General features: G+C 42.6%; 1 protein-coding gene across 7 annotated transcripts in view; it reads right to left on the bottom strand.

The window, feature by feature from the left end:
* Positions 1-21,193, bottom strand: part of CADPS (calcium dependent secretion activator) — a 476,150-nt gene that overhangs the window by 161,529 nt on the left and 293,428 nt on the right. For all 7 annotated transcript variants that reach the window (XM_068982571.1, XM_068982570.1, XM_068982573.1 and 4 more), the window contains 2 exons: positions 16,242-16,381; positions 5,057-5,123 (listed from right to left, as the gene is read on the bottom strand). In XM_068982571.1, the coding sequence (XP_068838672.1) occupies positions 5,057-5,123; positions 16,242-16,381 (207 nt within the window). The remainder of the gene's footprint in view (positions 1-5,056; positions 5,124-16,241; positions 16,382-21,193) is intronic.

Here is a 21,193-nt window from a genome sequence, read left to right as displayed (position 1 = left end):
AAGACCAGTTAAAAACTGATTTTAACAAGAAATCATGGGGGTGTGGAAGAAAAATATTTTAAAATAAGAAGATGACAGAGGTGAGGCTTTCTAATCTGATATGGATGAGGAGTTGGCTGCGTCCACTCCTCCCCTTCCAACCCAAGATGGGAAGCTCAGAGTGGGGCTAAACATCATTAGCAGCGGTCTGGTCATAGTTCCTGACAATGGTAACCAATGCGCTTGGTCCTGACCACGGCCCCGGCAGTTCAGTTACCCTGATGCTCATTTTCTTGGAGAACATATACTCTGAGAGAGCATAGTCTACAAGGAATGAGAGACTTGGTTTAACAGGGACGATGACTTCTGAGCAGTGTTTCTTCACAGGTGGTCTCTGGACACCCTGCACCAGCACCTCCTGGGCTGCGTGTCAAGGACACAGGTTCCTGAGCTCCATCTCAGAGTCTTCTCTGTGTCAGAGGCCTCTGCATGGCTTCCGAATCTGCGTTTTAATCAACACGCAGTCCAGGCAGTCCAGGTCCATAACCGGAAAACACGGCGGAGCAACACTGAAGTCTCTGTCACAGAAACCCCCTGAAACGGCTTCATTCCCACCAGGGCCGGTGGTGCAGGCTCTAGTCACTCACCATCATTTTAGCCTTGATCCTTATACACGGGAATTGCTGCTTTGGCTCAACACTCCTCAAAGGGTGGCCTTAGTCCCTGGTTAGTAGGAAGTCCATTAACAGGCTATTTTTTTGTTCCCAAGGTAGCAGCTTAGCTCTAAAAGGAAATCTCATTAAGACAGAATGCAAAAATTCTGCATTATGGACAAAAAAGGAGACCATGTGCGTGTGTGTGTGAGAGAGAGAGACAGACAGCTGGGGTGGGAGAGGAGATGGACTCTGAGGAGACTGGCATTGGATACGTTCTCTCTTTAGGCTTTCCAAACAATTTTCCTTGTATTAAATCTAAAGGAACTCACGATCCTGTTGGAAATGATACATCACCAAGTCTCTATAAAAAAACACTCCGTCCGAATGGAGAGGAAACAAACATTCATTGAGTCACGTGGGTAGCTGTGCTTCCTGAGTGGTGGCTTCACGTTGTCCACAGAGACCCCTCTGAGGCTGCTGGGGAGTGAGGACAGGACAGGGTGGGGGATCTGCTTCTTCCCAGCTCCCTCACCCATCCTCAGATTTGATCAGACCGGTTCTCCTGTTTGTTTTGTTGTTTTTGGCAGCACCACACACTCAGCTCCCCAAGTAGGGATGGAACCAGAGACTCTGCGGAGGAAGCGTGGAGTCTTAACCATTGGACCACCAGGAAGTCCAGGTTCTCCTGTTTTTACTTTTGCATGCTGGGTGTCAGTGGAATGGTGCAGTGGCTGAAAAGAAACTCAAAATCATCTGTCTGTTAGACTGGATTCCATACCACATGCAGCTGCCTGGTGCCAATGGGCACCATTTGGACCATCATCTTTCTCTTCAAGCAACTTGGGGTATTTTTGGTTTCCCTGAATTGGGCCAGGATTGGGGCCTTGAACTTCTCTCTTGCAGTTCTGTTGGCACTGGGGTTGTTTCAGAGTGCTTAAGTTTTTGTTTATCATTTTCATAGAGTGCCTGTAAGTGTGATTATCTAAACAGCAGAGATGGAAAGATGAGCAGAATCCAAAAGTGATGCAGTATTTTCCAGGCAGGCCACTAAAACTGCTCTGAGACATTGTTGTAGTGGACAGGACAAAAAGGTCAACAAAACCTGAGCTCTCCTCCTGGCTCCCCCATTACCTTGGTGATGGTAAGGCTGTCGTATCATCTCTGTAAGCCATAGAAGGTGTTAAGGGAAGCATTGGGTTTAGATTGAAACAGGTTTAGTTTGAGGGATCCCTGTACCCAATGTACCGCAAGGGCTCTTTAAAGTGAATGAGTATCACATGTACATGAAACATCTCACAAAATCCTTGTAGGAAAGATGTTGAGCTTTAGGTGGGCCTCCAATGTCCTTTCATGATTTTCAGAAGTGAGCTCAGAGCTTGGTTTGTAGCTACTGGGTGATTCTTATCTTCTTTTGGTAGAAGGCTTGGTGTGAATGCCCTAAAATGTCTGTGTTCCAGTTGCCTGGCTTACAACAATCATTCTCTTCTTTCGGGTTCAGTACATATTGTATAGACATAGCTTCATTAACATTTGCAGCACAATTAATTTTTTTTTCCTGAAGACTGAAATCTCTCCCGAAGTAAGAGATCAGCCACATCTCCTAAGCACTCTGTCATTTCAAAGATTCTCAGAGGAAAGTCTTGTGTCCAGGAACCAGCTGCCACTGTGGGAGACGAGACTTTGTATCACACGACAAGGCTGCTTGTCCCACTTCCTCTGAGAAGGTGTCACCAGCCACTCTGCAGGCCATATGACCTTTCCTTTCTCAGAACCACCTGAAGCACTGCCTGGGCTCTCTCTCTCCTCCTTTGCCTTCTTTCTTCCACCAAACACTTCCTGAGTAAGCGTGCCAGACACTGAGCAGGACAGGGTATGTGTTGGAGCTGAGGGGAGGGAAGGACAGCTGGAGGAATCAGAAACAGAACTGACCCTGAAGCCGCACACTGTCTATGCAGGAGGCCAGACTCACAAGTGAGTCTAGCGGGGCTGCTCTGCCCAGTGGGAGGCACAGAAGGGGAGAATCACCCATAATCCAGCATTACTTCTTTTGATGTCTGTTTCTCTCAACCTACACGCTCTCCTTAGAGTCGGTATCACCTGTTTGTGCCTGCTCAGCATTCACTTCTGCGTCTGGTAACGGCACCCTGATTTTGCACTGGAGACAGCTCAGTGGCACTGAGTCAAAGTGCCATGGCCTGCCCTGTGAAAAGCTGGGTGTGTGACACAAGCTGGACTGAGCCAGCTCCCTGTCTCAAATTCGACCCTTGAGTGGAGATGCAAGGATAGAAAATGGTCAGAGCTGATTCTGTCCTACAGCCACAGCAATGACACTGGCCATGGTTCCTGCTGCCTGGATTTCTGGAACTCCTCTGGGAAGTAGCTTTTGCAACAACTGTATCAACTACCACAAAAGCCTTCCAAAATACATTTTTTAAAATCATAATTGCTTTGCATCTGTTTCTGCTGTCTGCTTATGAGGAACTCTAAGAGATACTCTTTTGGAAGTAGGGACTAGGTCTCCAGGTTCTTCTCTATGATCTATCAATGTGCCCTAATCAAAATAGGTACTGGATAAATGCTGGTTAGCTGATATTTCAAGGAAATGGACTGAAGGATTAAATGTCTTCTATCGCTTAGACGTGGCTCATTTGAAAGGGTGGGGAAAAATTCCAAAGTTTTCCTTTGGCTAATTTATTTTGAGGTTTTGTTGTACCCTAGAGCAATCATGAAAGCAAAGATCATGTCTTGCTTACAGCTAGAGAGATGAAGTCTGCCTGAGAGGCTCAGCAGAGGCTTGAATAGATCCACAGAAGGTCTAGCCTTAGAAGCTCAGGGTTGGTAGAACTTTTAGGGCCATTTAGACTAAGGGGCAGCTGCTTTACTGTGAGGTTTTGGAATTGGTAGAGCCCAAAATACTAGTCAAGGCTCTTTGCAACCTCAAGGACTATAGTCCACCAGGATTCTCTGTCCATGGAATTCTCCAGGCCAGAATACTAGAGTGGGTAGCCGTTCCCCTCTCCAGGGGATCTTTCCAAATCAGGAATTGAACCAGGGTCTCCTGCACTACAGGCGATTCTTTACCAGCTGAGCTACCAGGGAGGCCCCATAGCCAACACAGTAACCCAGAAACACTTTCAGTCACTTAAATTTAAATTACAAGTTGACTCACTTTATGACATGTTTCAAAGTACAGAATAAATTAATTCTGACAAAATGAATTCTAGTTTACATGCTCTGGTGGAACTTACAAATTAAAAAGAGGTAATGGCAAATGCGTTTATAAACTGAAAAATCCTGATGCAAAAAGCAAACAAACTAAAAAAAAAAAAAAAGAAGAGCGAGATTTTTCAAGGATACCTATTACTATTCTGGAATTATATTTTTCTTAAGGAAGCCCAGAAGAGAGCAGTGATATCATTTATATATTTCTAGTGTATTATTAGTACCAATATCTGTATCTACACCTGCATCTATATATACAGAGGTGTTCCTGGCTGCATGGTTAGTAACAGTCCCAACTGGAGAAGCCCAGAGGACATCAAAAAGGAAAACTCAGTGTCTACAAACAAAAACAAAAAAAAAAAAAGTTAATAAAAAATATGAAGAGTTTGGTTATTTTTTTAAAAAAACATCTATGTGGAAAGATATGTTTAGAAAGGTAATCTTAATTATTGGGGATCTGGAAGCCTCAGAAATCAGTGAGACTGGAATGTTTTTCCACAGGTAATTCACAACCAAACATATGAAACAAAGAAAAAGATGTAAAAAGTCCAACTAACTTCTGGCTTTTCTCATAATGACAATCTTAATGCTTTTAGAAACAGCAGATTCTTGTAGAACAGGCACACGCTTGCTCTCTCCCTGGGTCCTGCATCACTGGCAGAGGTGAGGGTCTACTGTTACCACCTTTCATATATATTTCTATATTGTTAGAATTTAAAAAATTATTAGCATGTATTAATGTTTAGAATTTTAAAGTGATGTAAAAGTAGGGAAAAGAGGCATCTAGGTACTGGAAATGTTCTGTATCTCTCTGAATGGTGACTGCATGGATATATAATAAATAGAAGTTCATCGAGTTAAACACTTGAGCTTTGTGCCCTTAAGGTAAATTATACGAAAAACATTAAAGTGCTTAGCTGCTCAGTCATGTCCGACTCTTCGCAGCCCCACGAACTATAGCCCGCACCAGGCTTCTCTGTCCACAGGGGTTCTCCAGGCAAGAATACTGGAGTGGAGTGGAGTTGCAATGCCTTCCCTCCAGGGCATATTCCCAACCCGGGGATTGAACCCAGCTCTCCCACATTACAGGTGGAATCTTTACTGTCTGAGCCACCAGGGAACCCTCAAAACATTAATGAATCCTATCAAGTGTTTAAAAATAATGGCTCTTAAGTTTGATATTAGAGTTGAAGAGTTACCTGCACTAAGACAAAGAATCTTTTCTTCCATCTCTTCCAGACATTCTTACCGATGGCCCATAAATACCTAAAGAAAAGAAAAAGACCAGAGGTGCATTAAGCTTGAGCAAGTGCACTGTTTAAATTGCTGGGTGCTCATGGACAAGGAAATTCACAGGGCTCAGAAACAGAAAGCAGATTTGGGGGTGTGGTTGAGGATAAGGAACAGGAGGCAGGATTTACTTCCACTTATAGAAAGCACTGTGGCCCATCATCAGACTCGACTTAAACTCCTTGTCAGGTTAAGCACCTTGGAAAGTATTATACTGCCCCTTAATTTGTTTATGTGCTAAGAGTCTTGTAGGTAGGGAAATTCCTGCTGCTGCACAAGAGAGAAAAGAATAGTGCTAAATATTACAACTCTAACTCTTTCACCTCTCCTCAAGTCTTACTCGGGAAAAACTTCCCTTATTTGCTTCTGCTATGATGCTGGCAAATGAAGGTATGATACAGAAAGGAAGAATCAAGCTGACACAGCAAGTCCTCCCTACACCTCTCCTTCCTCCCCCAAACGCTCGTCTGTTGATGGAAATCATTCTTCATACAGGAAAAAAAAAAAAAAAAAATTAAGGGAGGTTAAGAATTACAAAGGCACACTTCAAAGATTCTATTATCAGTGTAACTGACTGTTACTGATTTATGAATTATCCCCCACGCCCGGCCTTGTGGACTGATACGTGTTGAATTGGCACTGATTAAGGAAGTGAGGCTGGTGCTTTTCAGGCTTTATTGGATCAGTTGAAGAGAGACCTGGTCATACTCAAATGCATTCAAATCCCCGAGTTCCCAAACTGGCTTTACCTGCTATCAAAAACCAACTGGCCTACTTCCAAGTTCCCACTTCACCTGCAATCAGACACAATTTCCGCTTTGGAATGTAATGAAGAATGCACCTAACGAAAACATACACTGTTTGACAAATTTCAAGGGCTTCTGGGAGTGGCTGGTGGCCAAAGCAGTCAGACCTTCAAGCCACAGACCAGAGTCATCTGGGTCCTCACGCATATTCCTCAGCCGCAAGTGTAGCTGATTTTTACCTCCTGCAAAGTTCCTCACTCTGCTCACACCTCCCCTCTTTCAGTCTCAGCCCACATTTGAGGGCCATGGTTAACCACAGACCAGAATGATTTGCATCTTCCTTCTGGCCTCAGGATGGATCCTACCATCTGCACATTCTAGCATGGATTTCCCTGGGGAAACACTTTCACTGAGTCTCCCCTGTAGACATGAGGGGGGTCCCCAACTTCAGCCACTCACACTGCACTTCCATGATTTATTCCAAATCAATCCATCTATCATATAATTTACTTGCCTTTTTTTTCCTTTAACTTGACTTAACATGAATAAGTTTATTTTGAAAGGAATTGTCATATCATGTTTATATTTATATACTAATTTTATATTATACTGCATAGTACACATTAAAATATGTAACTCTTTAACTATATGCTTATCTGTGTATCATAAACGGTGTTGTGTAGCATCAGTGGTAATGGGTCAACGAGATCAGGAATACATTCAATCGAAATAAGAATGCGCAACTATGAGAGGGTTTCAAGCAGGGGGGGTGACACATTTTCTTTTCTAATTAAGAGGATCCCAGCAGTTGCTGAGTGCTTAATGCACTGCAGATTGAAAGGGCAAGAGGGAAGGCAGGGAAATCATTGAGGAGATGGTTACAGGGGTGCAGACCAGAGGATGGTGGCTGAGGCTGTGGAAAAGGCTGGTTGGCGGGTAAATTTATCAGCTCTGAGGCCAACACGGGCAGCTCTGGTTATGTGGATCACCTAGCTGCCTTGGACAGTGCTCTTAACCTTCTGGAAATATATTAATGTATCCATGGAAGAAATGGACCTTAAAAGGAAGCCTCAGCCAGGTCTAAGGAGAGAGTGGCTTATTGGTTTGTACTGCTTAAGAGTATATTCTTCCAGTTCCAGTTTTTCTGCTTAATCCAAGGTGTTGGACAAGATACTTAACCACTTTGTACTCTGGAAAAGCATGGCCAGAAACAGCTCTCTCTTGCAGGGTTGTTGTGGGGATTAAATGAGATGATGCTTGTGAAGCATGAGCACAAAGCTGGCAAGAAGTAGATGCACAATGAATGTCAGTCTAATTATAAAACATACATAAGCATATCATTACTAACAGCTATTAACAGCTCCATATGTGGTAAGATCTGTCCTTGCACATATGTACACAGGGAAACAGATGAAATGAAAGATCAAATAAAGACAATGAGCAAAGGTTCTTGCGTTTTTGGTAATGACTGGTAAGACTGTAACAGTCTCATACTTTTCTAGCAGCTACTACCCATTTTTTCTTTCTTCTTGACCTAAATCTGTATAAAGAGATTCAAAAAACACAAACACAGCTACTACATCTAGAGAGTTACAGTTCTTTTAAGATTTTTTTTTTTTTTTTGGCATGGATCATTTTTAAAGTCTTTATTGAATCTGTTACAATACTGCTTCTGTTTCATGTTTCGGCTTTTTTGGCCACAAGGCGTGTGGGATCTTAGTTCCTGACCAGGAATCAAACCAAACCCCCTGCGTCGGAAGGCAAAGTCTTAACTACTGGACTGCCAGGGAAGTCCCATAAAGTGTAGTTTTAACTGAGGAGAATGCAAGTAGGAAAACGAGTTCACTTGAAGTTGCAGAATATAATTCATAAGGAATCATTAGTTTTTCTCCTTCATAACAGAAATACTAGCTACTGCTTAGTGAAGTCTTACTATTCTTCTGTGTTGTGCCCAGTACTTTACATGAATTGATTATACCCACTTGGAGGAGTTAAAAGCTTGAATTTGGAGCTATATTGCCTAGGTTCCTGAGTGACCTTCGGCAAGTTACTAAACATCTCTGCCTCAGTTTTCTCCTCTGTACGATGGAGATAAGAATAATAGTGCCTATTTCAAGCGCTGTTGTAAGGATTAAAGTAGCTAATGAAGTAGAAAGTGCTTAGAACAATATCTGGCACAAATAAGAACTTACTACTGAGTATGTCACTATGTTATTACTCCTATGTTACAGCTAAGGGAAATGAAGTTCAGAAAGCTCAAGTAACTTCTCTAGGGCTTCAAGCTGGTGAATGACATCACCAGAATTTACACCTGGAACAGTGGCTCTAGACTGCCCTTGCAGCATGCTATTCTTCCTCTTGCAAATCACAAACACTGGCTTTTTTATTGAACTAAGAACGTGAACGGCTATTCCAATCAGAGAAGACTTGTGGTTAAAAGCTACTGAATAGGAAAGCTGAGTGGGATCAGAGAAAAATTAATCCTCCTTTAGAAAGTATCATTTGGTTTGCCTGAAAGAAGGGTTTTCCATCTGAGGTTTTCCTCAGAATTTATTGCTAATCTGGCACATAACAGAAGATGTCAAAACTGAGAAAAATGGAGGGCTACAATGTACTGTTTCTGTCTAGCCAGCTCCAGCTCTGTATTTTCTTAGGTTGGAACATGCTCCTTAAGCAGAATGGAATGCACCTGGAGCAGATGGAATTCTTTCACTGTAGATGTACAGGTGGTTTTCCCCCTGCTTCCCACCTCACACTCCAGCTCTTCAATCCACAGACAGACCCGTGTGGGCAGTGGCCTTCAGCTGTCTCTTCAAGCCATCCAGATATGTAGAAATCTGGATTTGGGAATAGACATATGAATATTATAGCGCTGTGAGCCTAAGCTAAGCTGAACAGTTATATCTTAAACTCAAGGTGGAAGTACTGAGGTGGGAATTAGCCTGCCATTAGCCATCTTTTGGCTTAGCTACCCCATGCCTCAGTTTACTCAGCTGTCAAATGGGGATGGCACAGCATCTACCTCATTTGGTTGTTGTGAGGCGTGATGAAGATGACTTACCTAGTAACTGGCACATAGTAAGTGCTCAGTAATGTTAGGCATTATGGATGTTTGTTGTTATTATTAGTAGTAGTAAAAAACAGTAGTCCTAGTAGAAAGAATTATTGAGTTGGCCAGAAAGTTTGTTTGGGTTTTTCATATGCTGTCACAGATAATCCTGAACAAACTTTTTGGTCAACCCAATATATGCAATTACCAACTCTGTAAAGGATTTATCATTGGATTCGCTATTTCAACCTGTGTTCAGCTTCTGGCACACATCTACTGGGAAATAGAGCAACGTTCACATATTTGGGTTTGAGGCTCCAGGCAAAACTCTGCATCATGTTTCTAACATATCCTTGCTTGTAACATTTTCTTAAAATCCATGCCTGTGAGACACTGACATCCCTGCCATTCACTGGTGGCATTTTAGCTATATGAGAATCCAGAGTGAACTATAAAGGACTACAAAGGGAGGAGAAAGATCCACTTGGGTTCAGTTCAATTTTGGGTCCAGGAAATCTTGAACAAAAGCATGGAGGAGTCCCTGGCGCCAGCATCCCTCTGCTCTGGGACCACCTAGCAGAGGAGCACCCAGGGTGAGGCTCACATAGTTGTCATTTGTGTAAAAAGAAAAACACGGGGCAGTCTTCCAAGCAAGAGTCTGTGAATGTCCGCAGCTCTGTTTATTAAGTATTGTCTGTGTTTAGTCCTAGGGGAGCACACGGAGGGTGTTCAATGGCTATTCGTGGGGAAATGCTGATTGTGTATCTTCGGGTGTCTCCTCGGGTGCCTAGGGATGAGCCTCCAGTGGAGGGAGAAGAGTACATGGCCCCCTCGCGACATCTGCCAGAATCACTTTCCCCTTACAAAGGGGTGAAGGTGGCTAAGACAGACCTGGAAACCAGGGAGGCGGAGGTTTCATTCTGGGGGGACTGTGGAACCAGAAGTCACGGAGGAGCCTAGAAACGAAGAACTGGTGCCGCCTGGGTTGAAGTGCAGCGTGCGCCTCAGTCCTCAGCATGTAGGAGGCTATACTAGCTCTCCTCTGTGTCCCGCTACTCCTGTGTCACCATGGTGCCTGGACCATCACAATATAATAAGGCAGAGATCCCTTTTTGTTGCTGTTGCTAGAAATTTTTCATGAGACTTTTTCCTAAGAAGACCAATCACAAGAGGACAAAAGCCATTACTACTACTAGGAAGCTTCCCTTCATTCACTGAGGAATGAAAGAGATTACCAAGTGCTAAGGCTCCAGGTGCTTCCATCTTCCTGCAGCATCTCAGCAGGAAGAGGCATGCACTGAGAAAAAGGTGCAAAGTATAGACGAAAGCAAATGACATGGACGATGACAACCGCCACCGCCACCAGCTCTTCTGTAGCTGTGGCCGTGGCTCTTCCCATGATCAGATCCTGTCCTACATGCTTTACATTTATCAACTCATTTAATCCTCTAGGATAAATATTATCATTACCCCCATCTTATGCTGAGCAAAATGAGGTTCAGAGAGGAGTACGTTCTAGTCACTTGGGATTTATATAAATTGGCATTTATATAAAGCAATACAATGAAGAAGATGAAATGGAATCAAAGTATTCAACTAATTCAAAAGAAGGTAGGGAAAAAGGGAATAACTATCAGTTGGGATATACAGAAAACAAACATCAAGATGACAAATACCAATTTAATTTAAACTTAACCTTATCAATAACCACATTAAACAGAAATAGGCTGAATATCCCAATTAACAGGATATTTAATGCCCAATGGCAGAGATCTTTAGGTAGGATTTTAAAAGGCAGACCTAACTATATGATCCCTGCAAGAAATACACTTTAAATCTAAAGACACAAGTAGGCAAGAAAATAAAAGGATGCAAAAGGATTTATGATGCCAACATTAGTTTTTTAAAAATCTGGAGTGTTTATATTTATTACTGTCATGCCAAATAAATTTCAGGGCCAAATATTACCAGGGATAAAGATCAATTTATAGTGATAAAAGGGTCAATTCATCAAGAAGACATAGTCATTTTAAATGCTGATGCATCTAATAACAGAGCTTCAAAATGTATGATGCAAAGATGGACAGCTTCAAAATATATGCTGTAAAAATGGACAGAACTCTCAAGCAGAAAGAAATAAAGCCACAATTATAGTCAGACTTCAATGATTTATAGAAAATCAGTAAGAATTTAGATGATTAAACAACATTATCAGCTAACTTGATTTAATTGATCTAATTATAGAAAATAAGCCCATGGGAAATAAAGTGGAATCCCAAATATATTCAAGTAGGTCATTCTAGGTAGTACTGATTGAGAGACTACGAAAATGAGTGGTGCCTTGAAGACTTATGGGACAGGAAGAGGAATGTGATCGTTTTCAAGAACAAGAAGTCTAGAGCAATGGCACAGCTAAAAAGATGGAAGAGGATAGAGGATTTTAAGAAACATGGCTGACAATTCTGTCAGTCATTTTGAAAGATGTTTTCATTGGGTATATAGATCTGAGAACATTAAAGGTGTTGCTCCTCTGTCTTCCCACTTGTAATGCTGCTTTTTTTAAGCATTTGAAAAATATATTTATTTATTTATTTTGGCTGCACTAGGTCTTAGTTGCAAAAATGCCGGATCTAGAGTTTCCCGACCAGGAATCAAACCTGTGCCTCTTGCATAGGGAGCATAGAGTCTTAGCCACTGGACCACCAGGGAAGGGCCTCACTTGCAATGTTTCTAACAAGCACTGTTTTGTTCTTTTTTAAATTTATTTATTTTTTATTTGAAGGATAACGGCTTTACAGAATTTTGTTGTTTTCTGTCAAATATCAACATGAATCCGCAGAAGGTGTACATATATCCCCTCCTTCCTCCCATCTCCCTCCCTCCCACCTCCCTCCCCATCCCACCCCTCTAGGTTGATATGGAGCCCCTGTTTGGGTTTCCTGAGACATATGGCAAATTCCCATTGGCTATCTATTTTACATAGGGTAATGTAGTTTCCACCTTACTCTCTCCATGCATCTCACCCTCTCCTCCCCTCTACTATTTTGTTCTTGTGTGTGCAACATTTTGTTGTTCTCTGGCTGCTTTTATGATTTGCTCTTTATTACTGGTTATTAACATTATACTTACACTGTGTTTTTCTATAGGGTTTTTTTCCATGTTTCTAAACATGTGTTTGTTGAACTTTTTGGATTTAAGTTTTATAGTTTTTATTAAATTAGAAAAATCAGCCCCCCAAAAATCAGAAGAATTGCTGTAAATTACCTCTGCTTGAGTGGACTGTGGTTCACTGAATGAATTCCCAGCGGAGCCATGGGAAGCTTTGTATTTTATTCATGTTTCAGGTCTTCCATAAAGTTGATTTCTTTCATTTCAAATGGAAAGAAATAACACAATTCTAGACCTGGCTCTGATGTTTACTCTGCCCTGGGCAAGTGTGCTCACCACTATAAACCTCAGTTTTCCTATTTGTAAAGCAGACATTCATTCATCCATATTCATTTATATGGCAACAAATTTATTGAACTTTTAGTGCAGTCAGGCACTGTACTAGCTTCTCTGAACAAAGAAGACAAATGCCTCTGCTGATAAGGAACTCAAAGTCCAGTGGGGAAGACAGACAACAAAATAATAAATGAAGAAAGAGCTGGTATGTGAGATGACTGTAAGCGCTCTGGTGAAACAAAGAAAGATGAGAGAGAGAAAAAGGTAGAGAGAAGATAGGTGGGTCAGGAAAGGCATCTCATAAGGTGCAGAGAGGTGCAGAAATCAAGATATCCATCTGGGTGGGAGAGAAGGGACTTCCAAGGCAGAGGAAACAGTGGGGACGAGGGCCCTGAGATGGGGGTACACATGAAGTCCTTGGTGAAGAGCAAGGGGGCCGGTAAGGCTGGAGCCATGATCAAGGTCAGACAGGCAGTGGAGTCTTTATCAGACAGGGCCTTGGAGCCATGGAAACAACACTGACCTTTATTCTAAATGAGCTTGGGGAATCACTGGAGATTTTCCAGCATTCAAGTGGTAGGATCTGACTTGTGTTTTTTGAAAACATTACACTGGCTTCAGAGTGGGAGATAGCTGATAGCAAGCAAGGGCAGCAGCCAGGGAACTGCTTTCGAGGCAAGTGCAACAAGAGAGGGGGTGCAGTGGTGGTGATGCGAGGCTAAACTCTAGATTTACCTTGAAGGTGGAAGGAAGAGGACGGTGATGATGGGTGAGATGAAGGGTGGGGGACAGAAACATGTCAGAGATGACTCCAAGGATCTTGGTCTGAGCAGCTGAGTGAAAGGAAAGACTATTTAAGATGGAGGGATAATGATACCTAATTCTTGGGAGGCTGTTTCAGGGATAAAATGAGATAATGCAAATGCATGCAATTCCAGAACCTGAAAGCATCATATGGATACAAAAGATGAAAAGTTAGAAAGTCATTGAAGAGCTGCTCATTCTCAAACGTCCCCAATACTCATATCTTAAAGCCAAAGACCAGTGTTGATTTTCTCGCTGACAATTTCCCACTCAATAAAGAAAGCTATTCAAATGGCCCAGTGGCTCATTCCAGGAACCACACAGTCCACACAAAAAAAGAGTAAATCATAATAATTCTAATGTTTCCTTTAGAATTTTAACAAACATTAAGTAGATACAATTTATTCGGTTGGCCAAAAAGTTTATTCAGTTTTAAGTAAAAATTAAAAACCTATTTTTAATTTTCACCAAGAACTTCATTGAATAATGTATTCACTAATCAGACCTTTTCACCAACCCAATATAATTTCCGCTATAATTCTTAAAAATTCCTTTCTTTCATTCTCTAAGTGAAATGAAGTGAAGCGAAGTCGCTCAGTCGTGTCCAACTCTTTGCAACCCCATGGGCTGTAGCCCACCAGGCTCCTCCTTCCATGGGATTCTCCAGGCAAGAATACTGGAGTGGGTTGCCATTTCCTTCTCCAGGGGATCTTCTCGACCCAGGGATCGAACCCAGGTCTCCTGCATTGCAGGCAGATGCTTTAACCTCTGAGCCACCAGGGAAGCCTCCTCATTCTCTAAGCTGTGACACTATTCTGATATTTTTATCCTCCTTCCCCATGTAATAGGGCTTCATAAACTATTTTAAGTTCAAATGCAAAAAAATATATAGTTGAGAACATGTTTATTTTCCTCGCATCATCCCTTGAGCAGCTAAGGTTGTTCTGATTTTAGGGCACAGTGGGCCAGACCAGGTTTTAAGGCAACCACCATTCACTTTTCAGAGCATCTCTATGCCCTCCTGGCATATTTCCTGGCAGGGGTAGTTTTTAAATGGCAGCTTAGTAAACTGAAATAGCTGTGGAGCCCATCAGAAGTGAGTTACAGACTTCTGTCATCCATAAACTCAAGATGGCCTAAAACATATTAATAATAATTCTACAAATGTATCAAGAGAAAAAAATTACTTAACCCAGATTGGTTAGAGAAATGAAGAGAGTGTGAGAAACAGGAATCAGTCTGATGAGAAAGGGATATGTGTGTCAAGTGTCTGCAGTGGGGATTAAAGAACAGAGTGTTTATAAAATTCCTGGTTCAGAGCTTCAAAGGGGCCTAGAAAGTAGGGTGAGCTACTGATCTTTTTAAGAAAATTTTTTTTGAAGCATGTTTAAGGACAAATATATTCATTCATATTCTCTTGTCTGCTTTATCCTCTGCACTTTGCCCTTATCCCCTCCATATTGCTCACTCACGTTCTTATTCCTTTAGCAAATATTTACCAAGTATTTATGAGACAATGTCTGTTTCAGACCCATAATCTGTTTCTGGGTGCCATAGGAACCCAACAGAATTCTCAAATCCTTTGTCTTTAAAGTAGGATGTTTATATTGAACAAGAAGAGATTTTAGGGAGAAATCCCATTTACCATTTTGGGAATAAGTGCCAGGAATATGATAAGGAGGAAAAGCTGACCTCAGAAACATGTCACAAACATTTTCATGAGTTGCTAATGTAACTGAAGCAAAGCTGGATGCCCTTCATGATGGACGGCTGTAAAAGGGCAGAGCATATAAGCTTTGCCAAAATCCCACCTCACACTCTAGGAATAGTCTGGCCACCAGACGATGCCGTGGAAATTTGTCAAATCTAAGTCAGAGCCCAGGTTCAGTACCTGGTCCTTAGTTTGTGAGGGCCCTTTGCTTCCTCTGGAGTTCCTCAGATCTGACCCCCTCCACTGCCCTGGCTGGTAAGTATCTATCTTTCCCTCAAATCCTGAGCCTTCTCTGTTCCCTAGAATCTGGGAGCACCAAGACCAGAATGCCACCCTTTACTCGGATCACAGGCTGCTGTGGTCTGCTCAGTTGCTGGGATGTGAACTGTCTATCCTGACCACATGCGTCTGAACCTCTCATGGGCTTCTGTTTAAATCTGTCCTAACCAGTGGCCAGTCCCTGCTATATGGTTTATGAATTTGCCAAATATTTAGCACATAACCAAGCTTCAATTTTCATGTCGTTTTACCACTTGAAGCAGAATGATAGCTGGTTGGCTGTGGTATGTGCAGAATCCTTGGAAAACAACCCACTCCTTTTCTTTGGTTAAGCATTCCCCTTATCAGAGTGAAATGGTCTAACTCCTTTCTAAGTGATCACATTTTCTGAGCTTGTGGGGTCCAAGCAATTTAGCTTTGGGTGACGGCGCTCCATATAAACCCACGTGTCAATAAACATTTCCTGTACAAACCACTGGTTTGATCTATAAAATAAAACTACATTTTATCTATTTTTTTTATCCTACTTGAAATTACTTTATTGGTCATTCTTCTCAAATCTTAACAAACTTAAGACAAATTTTCCACTTTGTGGTTAATTTAAATGCTACGCTAAACACTAAAACTGATTCAATGTGAATTGATTGTTTGAAGGTTGCCTAAGGCAACTGCTCACACATCCTGGATGAGGCTGTTAATGAAGGTGTAAGCGCATGTGCCGGAGAGTCAAAAAGATCTAGATGCGTTTAAAAAGGTATGTGAAGCCAGTAAAACCTCATAAACCAGAATCACCCAGCCTGGGCCTGGGAAGGTTTTGAATTGTACTGGAAATTTTTTTTAAAAAGGAGAAAGAAACAACTATCCTGACAGTTTAGTAAAAATGCAAATACAATAATCATAAGGATTAAGGAAGTCTACAGTAAATATCATAGTCAGGAATTTTAATAATCTCTCATATATTTCTTTATATTTTCTTCCATGTCATTCTCTAAAGATCAACTTTTTTTTTTTAAAATAAAGAAATGAATGAAGAAATGACCCCTCAGAGAAGGCGCACTTACCCAGAATGCTTCATATTCTGAGGTTTGTCCATTCGGACAGCGAGTTTGATTTTGAGGTCTTGATCGGGGCAGTTTTTGGAGACTGTCATTTTGTGCCACTCTGACTGTTTAGGGCTGTTCGGGGTGGGATGGAGAATAACCTGCAGGGAAAAAAGACAACCACCTTAGCCAGAAAATAGGAACATGATATGGATATGTTTTCACAGATGAGAAACTTTACTGCTGAGAATCGAGGGTCTTTATCCATGCCCTACGGCCAGGAGGAAGGCAGTTAAGGCCTAAACATCAGACTCAAATCCAAGGATCCACCTACCAACCATGGCTGACTGGTGCCATGCAGCCGGGCCTGAGAACAGAAGTGGCATTATTGGTTTTCTTCTCTCGCTCCCTGGCTAATTCTCAAAGGGCAGGGATCACAATTTCTGTGATCATGCTTTTGAGTAAAGCAACACAGAACTAAGACTGTACTCCACATATTACTCTCCTCAAAGAAGATGGCTGCATAAAAGGAAGAAACACACTGCTATAGTAGAGAGAACATCTCTTTCTTTTCCCATTCTTCAGGATTTCTTCTGCTGTTTCGAGAGGAGAAACCCCTTTAGGGTTGCAGGGGAAGAAGGGAGGGACATGATTTGATGGGACAGGCTTAGAGTCCCACATTTCAACCTGGATGTGACATCACACAGCACCCAACTCTGTCCTGGCCCAGAGGGAAGCACACACAGCTTGAAGAAGGATAGGCTCTGAGGAAAGGCCTGTCACCAGGGTCCTTCAGAGATGACAAAGTGACTTGGGTCTTCCATCCCAGCTCTGATTGTCACAGATGCCATAAGTGAAGCCAAAAGGGGACTCACTTTCCTGTAAATCCACTTTTTCATGATGCGCCAAAAGAGTTCTCACTAAGGAGCTAGCTGGGGTCTTGGGAATACGCATTCAAGAGGAGTGAAGTATTTGGAAAAACCCCTAACCAAAGGGAATGTGAACCAAATACAGGCATGACAAAAGCTGGTCCCCTGCTTCTGGGATGGTAGAGTGCCCTGGTTTGGTGCATGCTGTTTGGTCTGTTTTCAAAGGCTCTCTTTTCTGCAGGCGCAGCAAAGGCAGCCCCTTGCAGTCTGCAGAAGGGCGAGGGAGGAGGCGGTCAGAGTCTCAGGGCTGGACACTCGGCCTTCCAGAGGCTGTGTCGGCCTCAGTGCAGTCATGCAGGCTTGGCCTGCACATGGAGGGTTGGAGCACACAGCTTCCTGTGGGACGGAGGAGCAAGAGCTTGGAGCGGAATAGGAGATGGCAGGAAAATAAAATCAGCCCACTTTGACGTGTCTTGCCTGCTGATTTTTGACCCCTTCTGATTCTAGGCCTGACCCTTTTTTTAATCCACTCAGTTCTGTCTTTCTGATGTAACAGAATTTGTACATTCTTGATAACTCCAACATTTGAGTCCTTTTAAGGTCTAATGACCTGATTAAAATACAAGAAGGCCTGATTTTTCAAAACTGAGGCTGCCAACATTTTTGGATCATTACAGACTTCAGTAAAAAATTTTCAAGCAAGTAGCCAAAAACCTGTAAATAGATTATTAGTAATATAAAAATTAATATAAATGTATATAAAATATATATCCATGTATATTTTACATGCTGTATCTTTATATTAATACTGCATTACATATATTTTAAAACATGCACAAACAGAAATTTTTAAAAGATGAGTTAAAGATTAAAAAAAACAACTTCTATTTTTATTTTTTACTTTATTAATTTTTTTGACATTGCCATCCTTGCAGGATCTCAGTTCCCTGACTGGGTACCGAACCTGTGCCCCTGCAATGGAAGCACAGACTCCTAGGGAAGTACCCTCAAACTCTAGTTTTAAACATCTTGCTAATGCTGGTGGCTCTGGACTATTATTAGCTATATGTTAAGGTACCAGGTACAGGTAATGCAGGGCTCACTGTTAGTGATACCAGATGTGAATCTGTGGTTCAAGAGGACTTAATGGATAATTTCATACTGTTCTGATGGACATCCACACTGGCATCGTTTTTACCTCATGACATGGATGGCAGAACTCATTAGCAGGACTGATGTCACCTCCACCTTTTTCACATTTTTTTTTGCCCAACTTGCAATACCAGTATCGTCTTTAAATCATAGCTCTTCTGTAGTAATCTTTTTGGTCATTTGCCCATTTCGTGAGGGCTGATTTAGCTGAAATTTCTATCACAAAATGTTATCAGTTCACTTACCTGGCACTAGTGAACTGTGGCATGCCTTGGGCCACTGGAAGGAAACAAGTCAGTCACAGTGCCACTGGGTTGTAGAGATCTCTCACTATCTCTCAAGATAAAGCCTGTCCCTCTAGGACACCTCCATCAGGTTCCACATCCTGAGACCCCAGGCTGTGGAGGCAGAGAGCAGGCCCTGCTGATCTTGGTGAAGCTGACCTTATCAGCTGTGCTCATCTGGCCCAAGAGGTGATGAGTTGGGAGAGGGGGTGATGTGTTGGGAAACAGGAAGGGGAGGAGCTGATAAGGGAAACACCACCAGGGCCAGAACAGCAGCAGGTAAGGCCCAGGGCCTCCTTCTGCTTCTGCTTACTTGGCAAAATTGAAACGGGCACTGGGTACCCAGAGCTCATTAACAGGCCATCCACCATATGGATCCTGGGCACATTTCCCATTGGCAATATGCTGTCCATTCACTGACACAAATGGCCACAGATCATCACTGTCCACTCCACAAAGGCTTCTTCCCCCATGTGATCACTCCCTGGGGAGACCTCGTCTCTAGGGTGGATGGAAAGATGAGGTCACTGCAGTCCTCCTCCATCTTTATCCCACCCTTCCATGTGCCCAACAGGCTGCCAAATCCTTTGTAAGTGTCAGCCCCGCTGAATTATTAGGGTCCTTCTGGGGGCACACGAGCACACAAGAGTCCTGAGTAGTCCAGACACCTCATCTAGACATTCCAGGCTGCTAATCAAGCACTTTGTCATCTCAGCCGCAGTCCATGTGTGCTGTGCTTTGATGTGGTAATGCTGATGTGGGAACACGTGCCATCCTGAGCAGTAAGCTGCATGCCGGCCAGCCCCAGCTTCCCTACATTACCTGGGCATCCAGACAGATCCTTCTGGTGGATGGCTTCACCCTGAGTCTTTACCTGGCTTTATTTACCTGGCTGATCCCCTCCAACACTTAGCCTGGAAGTCTCTCCTGATCTCTGCATTCTCCTGGGTCAGTGTTTTTGCTCCTCAGACTAGAATATATCCCCTTGCTATGTGTTCCCTCGGTATCTTTCTCTAGCAGAGCACTCACCACACTACACTGTAAGTTCTGGTGTTTTGTCTCCACCCCTTACATTTTCTGAGGTTACGGACTGTCTCCTGTCATTCCTGTTTGCTCTGTGCGTGGCACAAATGACCAGACATGGCAGGCCTGCAATCCTATTTGATGAATGTGTTTGACAGTACTGGCAGTGTTGGGGAAACAGACATTTCCTCATGCCTTTTGAGAATTATAAATTGGGGTACACTCTTCGGGGCCTCCCAGTTGGTATTAATAGTAAAGAATCTGCCTGCCAATGTAGCAGACCAAGGGACACGGGTTGGATACCTGGGTTGGGAAAATCCTCTGGAGTAGGAAGTCACAATCCACTCCAGTGTTCCTGCTTGGAAAATTCCATGGACAGAGAAGTCTGGTGGGCTATAGTTAGTGGGGCAATGAAGAGTCGGGCACAACTGAGTGACTGAGCACATATACTCTTTAGGGGACAATTTGGTAGTATCTGTCAAATTTCAATTTTCATTCAGCAAGGTAGTTTTTTGAAATTTATCCTATTTAGGCACACAAACATGCAAAGAAATAAACTTAAGGTAATTCACAGAGGCATTGTTTATATAGCCAGAGAGTGGAGACAATCTAAATAAATACATGTACATAGTGTATGTGGCTATGAAAACAAGAGGGAAGTCAGTATGTGGTGGTACAGACTAATCTCCAAATATCCTGGTATTTCAAGCAAAGTGCAGAGCAATATATATCCAACTATGCTCTTTTTCTCTTTTTTAGAGAGAGATATATTCAAATATGTTTGTACATACTATGTTTGTACCTCCTAAGAATATCCGGGCAAGAATACACACCAAAAACAAGGTTTTCCTCTGGTAAAAGAAACTAAAGTTAGGTGGGTGGGCTCATTCATTTTCATTATATATCCATTTAGATTATTTTTTTTTAGTATATGAATGAGCTACTTTTTAGTTAGCAAGACTAATAAAAATGAAACATAAAAACACAAATAGAACCAACGAAATACTATTCCATGAAGGAACACAGCACCAGAATCTGTGAACGTGGCTGTGTCCTGCTAAACTTGGGAAGAATCTACGCATAGAAACACTTATTCAAGGGGTCCAAGGAATCTCCCCCAAAACTCCCCTCCCATCCAGGCGGAGGGGAGTCTGGGGGAGAACGGCTCCATGTGTATGGATGGCTGGGTCACTCTGCTGTGCGCCTGAACCCATCACAACCCTGTTAACTGGCTGTCTGCCTGCTCAGTTACTAAGTCGTGACTGACTCTTTGCGACCCCATGGACTGTATGTGTGTAGCCCACCACACTCCTCTGTCCATGGGATTTCCCAGGCAAAAATACTAGAGTGCATTGCTATTTCCTTCTCCAGAGGATTTTCCTGACTCAAGGACTGAACATGTGTCTCCTGCATTGGTAGGTGGATACTCTACCACTGAGTCACCTGGGAAGCACCATTAATTGGCTATTTGTTGTCGTTCAGTTGCTAAGTTGTGTCTGACTCTGCAACCTCATGGACTGCACAGCTTCACTCTGCAGCATACCAGGCTCCTCTGTCCTCCACTATCTCCCAGAGTTTGCTCAAATTCATGTCCACTGAGTGGGTGATGCTATCTAACCATCTCATCCTCTGCTGCCCCTTGTTA

The sequence above is a fragment of the Capricornis sumatraensis genome, chromosome 10 (genome assembly GCF_032405125.1).
Source record: "Capricornis sumatraensis isolate serow.1 chromosome 10, serow.2, whole genome shotgun sequence".
NCBI lineage: Eukaryota > Metazoa > Chordata > Mammalia > Artiodactyla > Bovidae > Capricornis > Capricornis sumatraensis.
This window is presented reverse-complemented; position numbering and strand designations above follow the sequence as displayed.